At 34.4% G+C, this 12,336-nt stretch overlaps 1 protein-coding gene across 1 annotated transcript; it reads left to right on the forward strand.

The window, feature by feature from the left end:
* Positions 1-5,105: 5,105 nt before the first annotated feature.
* LOC129238645 (mitochondrial glutamate carrier 1-like) lies at positions 5,106-6,206 on the forward strand. Its single transcript, XM_054873743.1, has one exon. It carries the CDS (start codon positions 5,193-5,195, stop codon positions 6,108-6,110), a length of 918 nt encoding a protein of 305 aa, XP_054729718.1. The 5' UTR covers positions 5,106-5,192; the 3' UTR covers positions 6,111-6,206.
* The last annotated feature ends 6,130 nt before the right edge of the window (positions 6,207-12,336 follow it).

A 12,336-nucleotide genomic window follows, 5' to 3' on the forward strand; every position in this document is an offset into this window, starting at 1 on the left:
CGATTTTTGCACGAAAAACAAAATAAATATTTAATAACAAACAAGGTAATAAAATTTTCGTGGAACATTCACAAATCTATTATGCGATTATCTCTTTAAGTTATACAGGGTTCTTCATGTTCGAATTTATTTGTTTTGCAGCACATCTGTTTTTTTTTTTTTTTTTGACACCAGCTCTGGTTTAATGGAGCCTCTTTCGGTGAACATTTGTTTTTTTCCTTTTTTATTTTTTTATTTATTTACAGAAGAACTAATTATAAATAATATATCCAATAAAGAAAAGCGCTGGCTACTAGAGAAATTGTGGTCACTTCGTCAATTATTCTAGAAACGGGTTTATTTGTAGGCGTGAGTATAAAAAGAAGTAAACTAAAAATTTTGTGAAAAAGTTTAATTGATTTGAAATATATTCAATGGCACAGGGTTTTACGAAGATAAATAAGTGTTTTTGGTTCTTCCTAATATTTTTATAAAATCTTTACTTCTAAAATATAAGATATATTGTACAAAATAGATAGAATAGGAGGATAAGAGCGAGAGAACATAAAATGATGATAAAGAACAGAAATGTTATTGGAGTGATTGTTTCTTTTTTATTTTAATCTGTAAATATTATAATTTCACGTCCTTTATTATTTGAAAATGAGGTCCGCAACGGCTACGAGTTACTTTCGATCCATTCCATTCAGTTCAATTTTTGACCACTTTTTCTAATAAATCTAATGAGCCCCATCAGCAAAACTGCGATGCAAATAATGGTTGTATGGCATCAATTCTTGCACGAACTGTATTTTATAGGAAGAAGCCAAGATCCATACCCAAAATGTTCCACATAGTCTAAGGACAAAGGCCAACAAGTTGAGAACGATGGTACATCGACATTTCGCCGTCGTCTTCATTTATTTTTTCTAAAGCAGATTTTAACCATTTGGAAGCGTTGTTCTGAAGTGAAATGATTTATGATGATGTGCCAAGATTTACTGCACAGAAATATTAACTCAGTTTGCCATTCTCAGCTATCAAACCGTAGTTATCGGTGTCGTTAGTTCGTGAAAAAAAAAAAAACATTAAAGCTTCCAATAAAAAATTTTAAAATTTTGGAAGAGAAACTCGAAAATATGTATGTTTTCTCGCTTCACTAGAGAATTTAATTAAAATACAAATATGAAAAAATAATCATAAAAATCCTTAAAATTCCCTATGCTAGAGCTCGCAGTTTTGCTGTAAGAGTCTAAGCCATAATTTGCAATATTGAATAAATTGCAATATTTCAAGAAATCGCTCTTTACTAAAATGAGTTTGATTTTACTGTCAAAATTCGCAATGGCACTTAATTGTTTAAGAGATGGTTTTGGTTGTAATTGGCAAACACAGCTTGGAATAAAGTGGGTAATCGGAAAATTTAAGACGACTGGCTCGAAGCAAGTCATATAAAAATCAGTGAACCCTCGTTTGGACCGCTCATTGAAAAAGATCAAAATTAATTAACTGATTAGCTTTATCTAAAATTGGACTTATCTCCTATCATCATTTGAAGAGTTTTTGGTAAAGATTTTGCTCTTAAGCCTTACAAAGTCAAGACTTTTGTAGCAATTGAAGCTTACGTCATCGGTGAGTTATTTTGCCTCGAAAATGCTGATGCAAATGGGTGTGGGTACTAAAGGCATGTGGTTTCGATAAAAAATAGTGCGGCATACCCACTGAGTTAGCGACACATCATGCAAAATACGCTTAAATATTTATTTCTCAATTCTCAGCGCGAACTTGCCAACACAGATCGACATTTTTAACGATTTAGAATATTTTCTGGAAGATGTCTCGAAGACAGTACTTATGTAAATGAACCAGAAGCAATGAAGCTTTGAAGGCTTACAATCTGCACGATATTACCGAGACGAAGTCGCGATTGCGACTAAATTCAAACGAAGGTTTCATCAAAAAAATCAATATTAAATGCGCGGGTGGGGAACATTTAAACAAACAAGTTCAACCTTCTCTATAAAGTACTGTAAAAATACAATAATGAACTCCCATTCAAAAACTATGTTCACTTTGATTTTAAAAGGTAAATTCGAGCTTGAAAGACCCTGTGCTTAAAGGCCATAAAGATGGCATACTAATGATTACTATTTTCATGCTTCATATTATATATTAATGGAGGTTCATATAGCGATTTATTCTTAATAATTCACAAAAATGAAAAAAAACTCAACTCAACTCTAACAGCGTCAAATCGTAGCTCCGAGATAGCCAATTGACATCGATGACCTGATAACGGCTTACAACACGATAACCGAACTTGGCGCGCAAAAGATCCATTCCGGCATAGGCTGTATAGCATAGCACACCATCGTGCTGAGACTAAAGATCGCCTAAGTCAATATCTTCAATTTCTGTCCACAAAAGATTGTTTATCATGCATCTTTAGTGATCAGCATTCACCGAAATTGCGTTTCCAACAGCATTCTGGAAAAAAGAAAATATGCTCCAAACTTTCACTCTCTGTTGGTTTTCGGATCCCCAGACGTATCAGATTTCTTTTTAACATTAGCCCTCAAAATGAAAATGCACTTCGTCAGAAAATATTATCTATTTTGACTTTTCCCCATAAACGCATTGTTTGGACTTCACAAATTGACTTTGGAAATAAGTTTGCAATATTTCCCAACATTGCTCAAGCGTAAGGCGGTTCATTTCGTTTCACAGAGATTTGATACTGACATTCAGGGAAAAACCTATCACTGTTATAATAACATGTGATCGAAAAAAAGCAATATGTGATCTTGTATGTATATGTATGTATGTAAGCTCAGTTGACGACACACAGTAAGGTTTTGTGATTATAGAAAATCAGAAAATGTCACGCGTTGACCTTAAAAGGCAGACCCATCCTAATAGTAACGAAAATATTATTGGTTCCTCAATCGCATCACACATACATATCCACTTTTACTTCACCTAGCTTGTGGAACTTTTTTCAATATATCTGAAGAATAAATTTTCTTGCCCTATTTCTTCGTGCCCTACTTTATAGAAAGATTTTACACTATCTGCATAATCTGCGAGAAAAGCCAAATCGCTAGGCGTATGTTTCGAATGGTCTGGAATATTTAAAACATTTAGAAATATATTATATATAATTAAGTCAACATTTTGAATATTTAGAAATCCAACAACATTAGGGATACTTTATTTATTTATGTAGGTGGCAACTTGCTTAAGTGGACGACAAAATCAAGCGTCCAACACAAATGAAAATTATAAGAAGATTAGAAAGTAAGAATTAATAAGTGAAAGCCTTCAAGCTGACAAAAGCTTATAAGAGGCGGATTCAATAAAATAACTGAGTTTCCGAGCTAGAAGTGGTCGTTGAGTTATCTCAAACAGTTGTGAAAGGGACAAATACGTCTTTTCTTCTTTCATAGCGTTACAACGCGGGGTGCGTCAAAGCTTCCTTCAAAATGCTCCTCCAAAGCGGTCTAACTTGAGCTGTTGCTTCATAGTAACGTATTCCCAGCTTATTAAGATCGTGTTCCACTGCGTCTATCCAACGGTTCCTCGGTCTGTCTTTGGCCTTCACGCCCATTAACTTTCCTGTCAAGGCTTTCTCACGGTACAGTCAACAGGCATACGGATCACATGACCTAGCCATCTTATGCGCTGCGCTTTAACAAAACGCACAGCTGTCTCGTTCTGAGTTATATCGTTCAGTTCCGAGTTCAATCGGATTCTATAGGTACCATCATCCATTCTTTTTGGGCCAAAGATCTTTCTTAAAATTTTCCAAAAATCAACAACCTTAAGAGTCCATACCTCACAACTATATGTTAGGATTGGTCGAATAAGAGTCTTTTACATAATGAACTTTGTAGCTTTAGACAAAGGTCGGGACTTGAACAAGTTAAGGTGAGCGTAATACGCTTTGTTGGCGGCGTTGATGCGATCCCTGACGGCGGAAGTTGAATCACCACTACATGCGAACATAACTCCTAGGTACTTAAAATGCTGCACTGCTTCAAAAGTATAGGCTCCCACATGGAAATGTGATGCCAAGTGCAGGCCGCCTCGATTTCAACAGATATTTGGTTTTGTCCTCGTTTACAAAAAGGCCAATATCGTTCGCATTTTGTTAATTTTTAAGAAAATTTCTTTAACTCATTCCTATTTCTTGAGAAAATAGTTATATCATCTGCGTAAGCAGCACATATTTGAGTTGTTTTAGTTATCAAGGTAGCACCTTTGTTGACATCCCTTACGACAAAGTGCAGCATCAAATTGAATATGACTGTTGATAGGGCATCACCTTGTTTTACACCTGTTTCAATAGGGAACGACTCTGTGAGCTTCCCTTGACTGATCACTTTTGCTTGTGTATTTGTGAGCGTTGCGCTAATACGTCTTTTTATTAACTATATTCGAGGGAGCTTATATTCTCATAATAATGTATCCTCTTTCTATACCCGCTTCCGCGATTCAAGCATAGAAAATTATTATTATTATTTTTTTTTTTTTTTTAATTACCCGTCCTTTCTTGCCTTGTTTGGTATATTCCGAGTGCTCACTGCTCTGACAGCCAGTTATTAGAAAATAGCTCAGAAATTTATTATGTAATTCTTCTTTTGCACTCTGTATTTTATACTTCCTAATCTTTAAATCTATTTGTAAGACATTCTAAAAATAAAATTAATACTAAAAAATTAAACTCCTCATATTGACCAATAGCACTTTTTTCCGAATGGTGGTAAATCTATTATTTCGGTTTCCTATTAAAATTTATGGAATATATATTTTTGAATGGCTTTTCAAAATAAATAAATAAAAGTCAATGAAAAGTCACCTTATAACAAATAGTACCTCGCAATTCATGCTAAGCAATAGCAGAGATAAAAACTCCTTAGTTGATTATTTGCCCTTTTGTTCGAAGTTACCTGTAACGAAAATGTAAAAATAGTTGTTATAACATTAAAAAAATGTACATAACTATAACAATATAAATGTACATAATATATTCATATTCTACAAAATATTTCATTTAAAGATTATTTGTCACAAAAAAACGAGAAACTTCATCCGCAAAAATACAACCCAGTTTTGGCAGCATTTTAATCAACAATAAATTCAAACAAATTTGACAAAATTACAAGTCTCAAATTTTGTGAAACATCAATTTGAAAAAAAAAGTGAACAACAATATGTCTCAAGACTTTCAGTTGCTGCCGAAAATCATCAACGGTGGCGTCGGCTCCATGGTTGGCGTGCTTTGTGTGTTCCCATTGGACTTCGTTAAGACGCGTCTGCAGAATCAACAAATTGGGCCGAATGGTGAAAAGCAATATAGCAGCATAGTCGATTGCTTTCGCAAGTCCATACGCAACGAGGGCATACTGGGCATGTATCGCGGCATTAGCGTCATTTTATTGCTCGTCACACCCGAGAAAGCCGTTAAATTGGCAGCCAACGACTACTTTCGTTTTCACTTAACGAAACCAGATGGCACATTACCAATGCCACAACAAATGCTGGCTGGCGCTGGTGCCGGTTGCTTTCAAGTGCTGGTGGCCACACCAATGGAGTTTATCAAAATTCAGCTGCAGGATGCGGGACGTGTGGCGAAGGAAGGCCGAGTAACGGAACGTATTACAGCCACGAGTATTTTCCTAAAAATGTATCGAGAACGTGGCATTTTTGGTCTATATCGTGGCATTGCACCGACTGCCTTTCGCGATATATTATTTTCCCTCGTCTACTTCCCGTTATTTGCTGGTCTGAATGCAATGGGGCCACGTAAGGCCAACTCAGCGGATGCTGTGCCATGGGTTTCTTTTATGGGAGGCCTAATTTCGGGATGCACTTCAGCTTTCGTGGTTACACCTTTCGATGTTGTGAAAACACGTCTACAAGCAATCAAGAAACGGGCGGGTGAACAGGAGTTCAGTGGCATTTTAGATTGTTTCGTTAAAACGATGAGAAAGGAAGGTATTACCGCGCTCTTCAAGGGCGGACTATGCCGTGTGATGGTCATATCGCCATTGTATGGTATTGTGCAAGTAATTTACTACTTGGGTGTTGGTGAGGCTGTGTGTGATGCATTATTTCAAAGAGGGACCTAAGTGACAAAAGAGGGATATGGCAATTATGAAAGATTTTCAAATACAGTTTTTACTTAATGTTGTTGGTTAAATAAAATTTGTGAAAAGAAAAGACAAAAATATGAGACTTGAAATGAGAAAAAGCTGTTATAAGAAGAACTTGTTTTTGTAACAGCGGTTTTGGAATGGGAATACCGCCATAAAATCCTGAAATTTCCAACTCTTGGTCATAGAAATATTTATATCAGGTGTTTCTTTAACTGTGTGAGAACTATTGATATCGCTAACTAGGGTTTGACAGCTGAGCGGTGCTTAATGAATTTTTATTTTCAAAAATTAGTCAGCTAAAGATCAACATTTGGTTCCAACAATGCAGCGCGCTTAACAATCGATTCACTGCAATATTCAAGCCACCATTGCCGCCATAAGATTAGATTCTTTGGGGAATCGGTCAAATATTGGAGTGTTCGAATGAACTAAGTAACTCGCAGCCGCAGCGGACATATGCCGGATTTCATTTTCAAAGAATAAATGCCTGGAAATTATCCTCCAGATTATAATTAAAAAATTCATTTCAACAATATTTCAGTTTTTGAAGTGAAACTTCTTAGGAGTCGATGGACGAACGAGAATGGAGAGTAAAATTTCAAGGCCATGCAACGTTTTGGACATTTTCGTTCCGCGAGAGAGAAAAAAGATGTAGCGGAAAAGGAGAGAGAGAGCTATATCTTATGTATATCTTAGATACACTTTAGGCTATTTTTTCTGAGTTTTTCCTTGTGGTTGCTAATTTCAAGTGCGAAATAACACTGCCTTCCTTTTGGCGCTTGTTTGTTGGTGCAAATTCGTAGGAAATATATTTTTGGTGCCTACTTTTTGGCGCTTATTTCCGTTTTCTGTCTAGTGCTTGTGCGTACTATAAAGTACTATCCATTCCGGTGTCTGATTTATTGTAAATTCTGTCTATTTGTATTCTCTGCAAATGTTGTGAATTTATTTAGATACATATTCTTTCTCTCTCTCTTTCTCTCTCGAGTCTCTCCCTCTTTTTTTGTCTGCCTTGAAAGTTTCACTTCTGTTATGTGTACTACGCTACACGTACTTTTTTTATTATCGTTTTAAATTCCAAAGCTCTTAAAGAAACACCCGATATTACCTGTAAAAAGTTCTATAATGCGATTTCTGATAGAAATACGAATAGGCAGAACTTGAAATCCCCAAATCCACAAAAAAAAAAAAATATTTTCAATGAAGACTTTTCAATGACTTCTTTGCATCTGATTTCTTGAATATTTTTACAAGTAAGCGATAACAAGTGGAAAAAGGCAAAAAAGAAAGCGCAATGTAGAAAAATACGCATTTTATTTTGTTTGCAGCTTACCAAACCTCAAAAAATTTTAAAGCTTGCCGCCAAGATAGTTGGCAATCGGTAAGCCGAAAATAATATAATTTGATCCAAGTAAAATGCACAGGGAAAAATTTCCGAACATCGAGAAACTGAGTACCAAGCTATTATTCTTTTTATAAACTTATGTACACAAACTTTGCCGATTTAAATTTGTGTATTTTGAGTTAGGTGATTTTATTATTGGTGATTCTGTGTTTGGGAACATTTTTGAAGCTGGAGGTTGGTTATGACGCTTTTTTTACAGAACTTATTCCATTTTAACCTCCCAACTTTGCTTTTAAAGGATCTATTTGACCACTAGTCTAGAAAAGCTCAAAAAGTCCTTATAAATAGAACATTTGAAAACCAAAATGTCCCATAAAAATATTCGTAAGAAAATTTGGCGGTTTCAATGCGATTAACGAAGGCATAAAAGCCATAGATATGATAGTCCGGGAGCCAGGGGTCATTTTGACCTTATCATTTCATGCCGACTGATTTTAATACTGAAGGCAGACGCTATCCAATGGATGACGAAACCAACCGTCAGCTGGTCCAGTAGCGGTGGGTACGTGCGTGGGATGCTGCGAAAAAAAATGTTTAACAACTCATTTAATACCGGCTGAAATTTTTTTTGTGTATTGTTGACATTTAGCAGAATGAGAAAAATAGTCAGCTGTGCCGTAGAGGAGGTAAATACGTCAGCAGAACGCAATGATACATTCTTGCTTCGGTTGACGGTCTTCCCACCGCTATAAACGCAGCTGACCATCATCATTATATTTTCATATGTGTCCAAAATTAAGAAAAAAAATTTCAATCGGCATAAAGTAGTTTTACTTTTTAATTTATTTTAAATTCAGCTGATGTGTTTCCCCCCTCTACCGCGCAGCTGACTATTTTTTTTAATCTACTAAATGTCAACAATACATGAAAAAAATGTCAGCCGGTATAAATTTTGTATCGACACGTTTCGACCCCTCCCACAATCACGCCCACCACGGGTGCGCCAGCTGACGTTCACTTTCGTTATTGATGAAAGCAATGAAAGCTAAGTCACAAGTATAGTCAAGATTTTAACGGTATAAAAACGCAGTCCAAAATCGACCCCGAAAATACTCGCCTACCCAAAAATAGATATAACGGGTGTTTCAAAAGACGCGCCTAGATGTTGTTTTAAAATAAAGCCTAAAAAAATTTAGGTTCTTTTAGGTTTCGCTATTTTCATTCAAAATACGGCTCCTAACATATATACCTATATATGAAAAATTAGATAATTTAAATCTTGCAGGTAAAATCCACCAAACAGTCCATTCACGAATACCTAATTGTTGAGAACTTCGAGATATGGATTTCAGATATCGAACGTCCAGGTTTTGGTCTGACAGTCTATCTACCTTTTTCTATTCCCGATAGAACCTGTTTCTAGAAATTTGTTCACCAACCTTTGAACTGTCGATTCATTTTAATGACTATATGCACTACACAAATCACGATTTGCACATAAGCATAGACCATTTTCATAATAAGTTTCAATAATTTTAATTTAATCATTTAATTTTTCCGAAAGTGTAAAATTGTACATGACAAATGGCAAAGATGATACAAAAAAAGGTACCATCTAGGTATTATTCATCTCTGAAAGACCCTTTATGTATGTATGTACATACATGCGGCGCATTACTGAGTGCATGAGTATTTCAAGTTAAAATTTTTTTATTATTACCTACTATTATTTTGTATACTTAAAACAAAAACTATGTAAATCAAACCTTCAAACTGTAAGCAAAATTTAGCAAAAACTCAAAACTTTATCTAAATTTTTGAACTTTTTATATGAATTTTTAGAAAAACTTCTAGTTTGCAGTTTTAGAGCTCACTTTTACACTTTAGGAAAAGTTTAGTATATTAATTTGCTAGTTAAAAAAAATGTTGGTGAGGTCTTTTTCCGTTTTTTTCATATAACAAGTAAAATTTATAAAAACTTCGAAAATTAAAAAAAATCGATTTTTTGCATAAATTGTTGGTATAACTACTCAAGAAAATGTGGTAAAAATTTGAAAGCGAAATTCGCTTTGTTCCGGATTCTAGTAGCGCTTACGATACGATGCTTTATTTCACACGCATTTTTCTTAAAACGACTTTTTTTGATACGGTGGCAACGATTTCTCGAAGACTAATGAACCGATTTAAATTTTCTTTTTTTCAAAATTTTTGCTATCGCATTGGCTATCGTTGAAGGTAGCCAATTTTAAAAATTTGGAAAATAACTAGTTTTTTTGGCCTGTTGAAACTCAAAAAAAATGGTGAAAAACACACATCGAAATTCAAATCACCACCATTTTGTCAAAAAAAAAAACAAAAAGAAAAAACAGCTACGTACAACGATAGCCACTATTGTGTAGATTAATAAAATTTTTGGTTTTTTGATTTCAGATGATTATTCATTGCTGTATCGCTGCCACCACATGACGCCATTTTTTTTTTAACCCGATACGTTTATTAACATAAATTTGTCAATTTTCAATATTTTTTAATAAAAATTTACATGAACATAGTTTAATATATATATAATAAATTGTTTTTTGCCCAATCCTCGAATAATCATTCCTACTTACAAAAAAAATTCCCAAAAATCGACTATTTTTTGACCCGCCACAGTAGCGTTCCTCCTTAAGAACTGAAAAATTTCAAAGGATTTAACTTTCAAAAAAAGTTTTACATACTTTGATACTCTGAATACTAATTAATGTGGATATCAAACGAAAAAGGATATACTATAAAAAGATATTAAAAAAAAATCTTTACTTTTCGCCAGAACAAATATAGGACAATAATGGCTTTGATTAGTTGAGCCCTAAATATCTTTGAAATATTCCAGTGAATTATTTTGAAAGAAATATTTGTTAAGGGTAGTAAAATATATCTCTTTTGATGGTTTACAAGAACGTAAAAAAATAATTTGCATGTTTTTCTTTTGAAATAAAGTATACGCCATGGATAACTCGCTTTACGTTTCCCTTAGTGTAGCTTTAAAGTTCTTTAAAAAGTTAAATTGATGATGAAATCTGGGTATGCATTACTACAATATAAAGTTCACAGCTCCAAAAGTACATGAAATTTTTCCCAGATAACCACAAATAGCGATTTCTGTCGCACGCTCTAATATTAATTTAAAGCAATGCGTGCTTTAAGCTACGGCCAAAACAATCTGCCTCTGTAGTATTATATTTAAACCAGCGTCGGCGAGCATTTTTGATAATCTAAATTTAAATAGATTTTTTTGTGTGAATATTTATTCGCGCCAAAAAAACTTAAAAATAAATATCTATGTACAATATATATTTTGGACCTTCTGCCGCCTTGCTCAATAGAACAGCTGCAGAGTGGGTTTGGTTGGTCACCCAAAAATTAATTAATAAAAGGAATGCATCAATGGGAGCGTGAAGGTATTTGTATACACATTGTTATATAATATATATGTATATTTTTACCTGTCAGAAAAATTAAACAAATGAGCGTTAATTAATTCATTAAACTAAACTATTTTAAGCTAAATTAGAAAAATTACGAAAGAAAATCCTAGTAATTAGCCTCATCAAGTGATTTGATGCTTTTGGATTTTTTTTTGGATTTCAACGGGAAATTATGCTCATATAAGTATAAAAACTATCCAAAAAACTAAAAACCAAGTCTCACCATTAATGGAATTGACGACATCTTGCATTTCAACAAATACACCAATGAAAAGATATTAAATTAAAAAACAAAGCGACTTAATGAAACATCCCACGTTTTTATTTATTTTTACACTAAAGAAGTTGTAAAGATTTTTACCGCCAGGTTAATAAACTTTTTTTGTCACACTTGCTGCAGTAACACAACCGTCGCAGGGGAAGAAATGAGGTAAAACGAAGAGCATCAAAATTATAATTTTGAATTTATTTAATAAAAACAGCACGATTTCCTACTGGGCTGCTGAGTTAGCTTTTGGAAGTAGCTATTTCTGGATAGCATACATTTCAGTTTGTATACGTCACGTACGTTGACCCTTTATTTAAGCGGCAACACTACATTCTAACACACATCGTAGCCACAGCTCGTAAATTGTAGATGTATGTGTGTAGCTACATGTTCGATGTAGGTATGAGTGAGAAATCTGACAACAAACAAAGGTTATAAAAGAAAAAAATAACATTTGCGAGACATAAAAAGGTTTCCCTTTATATACTTAGTATCATAAACGAAAACACCAATTCTTTTAGAAAGTTGAGCGTACTTTACACCTGAATGCCTTTTTAAAATATAGTACCTAACTCATTTGCTAAACAGCGGGCTTCCAAGCTCAGCATAGCGTGGTGGAGTAGGGGATTATTAAAATATACCTTAGTCACAACTTCGCCTTCACTGATATAAGCGATTGCAATTCTGATAACGTACGAAAAGATGGCGAGATTCCCACGAGCACTGGAAAAAGATTTTCTCACCCTTACTTCAATTGAGAGAAGCTTACGGACTTTCCGACTTCACTACTGTTTTTTCAAGCGACAAGTTTCCAGTATGCAAATGGACCGCTTTTGAAGGCTCAGAAATAGCTCGAAATATGTTCCAGAATGTTAAATTTTCAGTTATTTCTTTGAAAAATGTAAAAATTAGTCACAGATTGAATCCATTCTTTTTCCTCTGTTTAAATTTCTCACCACGTTTTCAAGTGCTTGGTCAATCTAGGCGTGAGCTTGCTTTAGGCCCAGGTAGAGTCCACCAAAATAAGACATTTAAGAGTCGAAAACTCGGAAATTTTTTCCTGAGCAGCAAAGCTAACCTCTACGACTATCGTGGGTACTTTTATTATGAGGGTCC

Source organism: Anastrepha obliqua, chromosome 2 (genome assembly GCF_027943255.1).
Source record: "Anastrepha obliqua isolate idAnaObli1 chromosome 2, idAnaObli1_1.0, whole genome shotgun sequence".
Classification (NCBI taxonomy): domain Eukaryota; kingdom Metazoa; phylum Arthropoda; class Insecta; order Diptera; family Tephritidae; genus Anastrepha; species Anastrepha obliqua.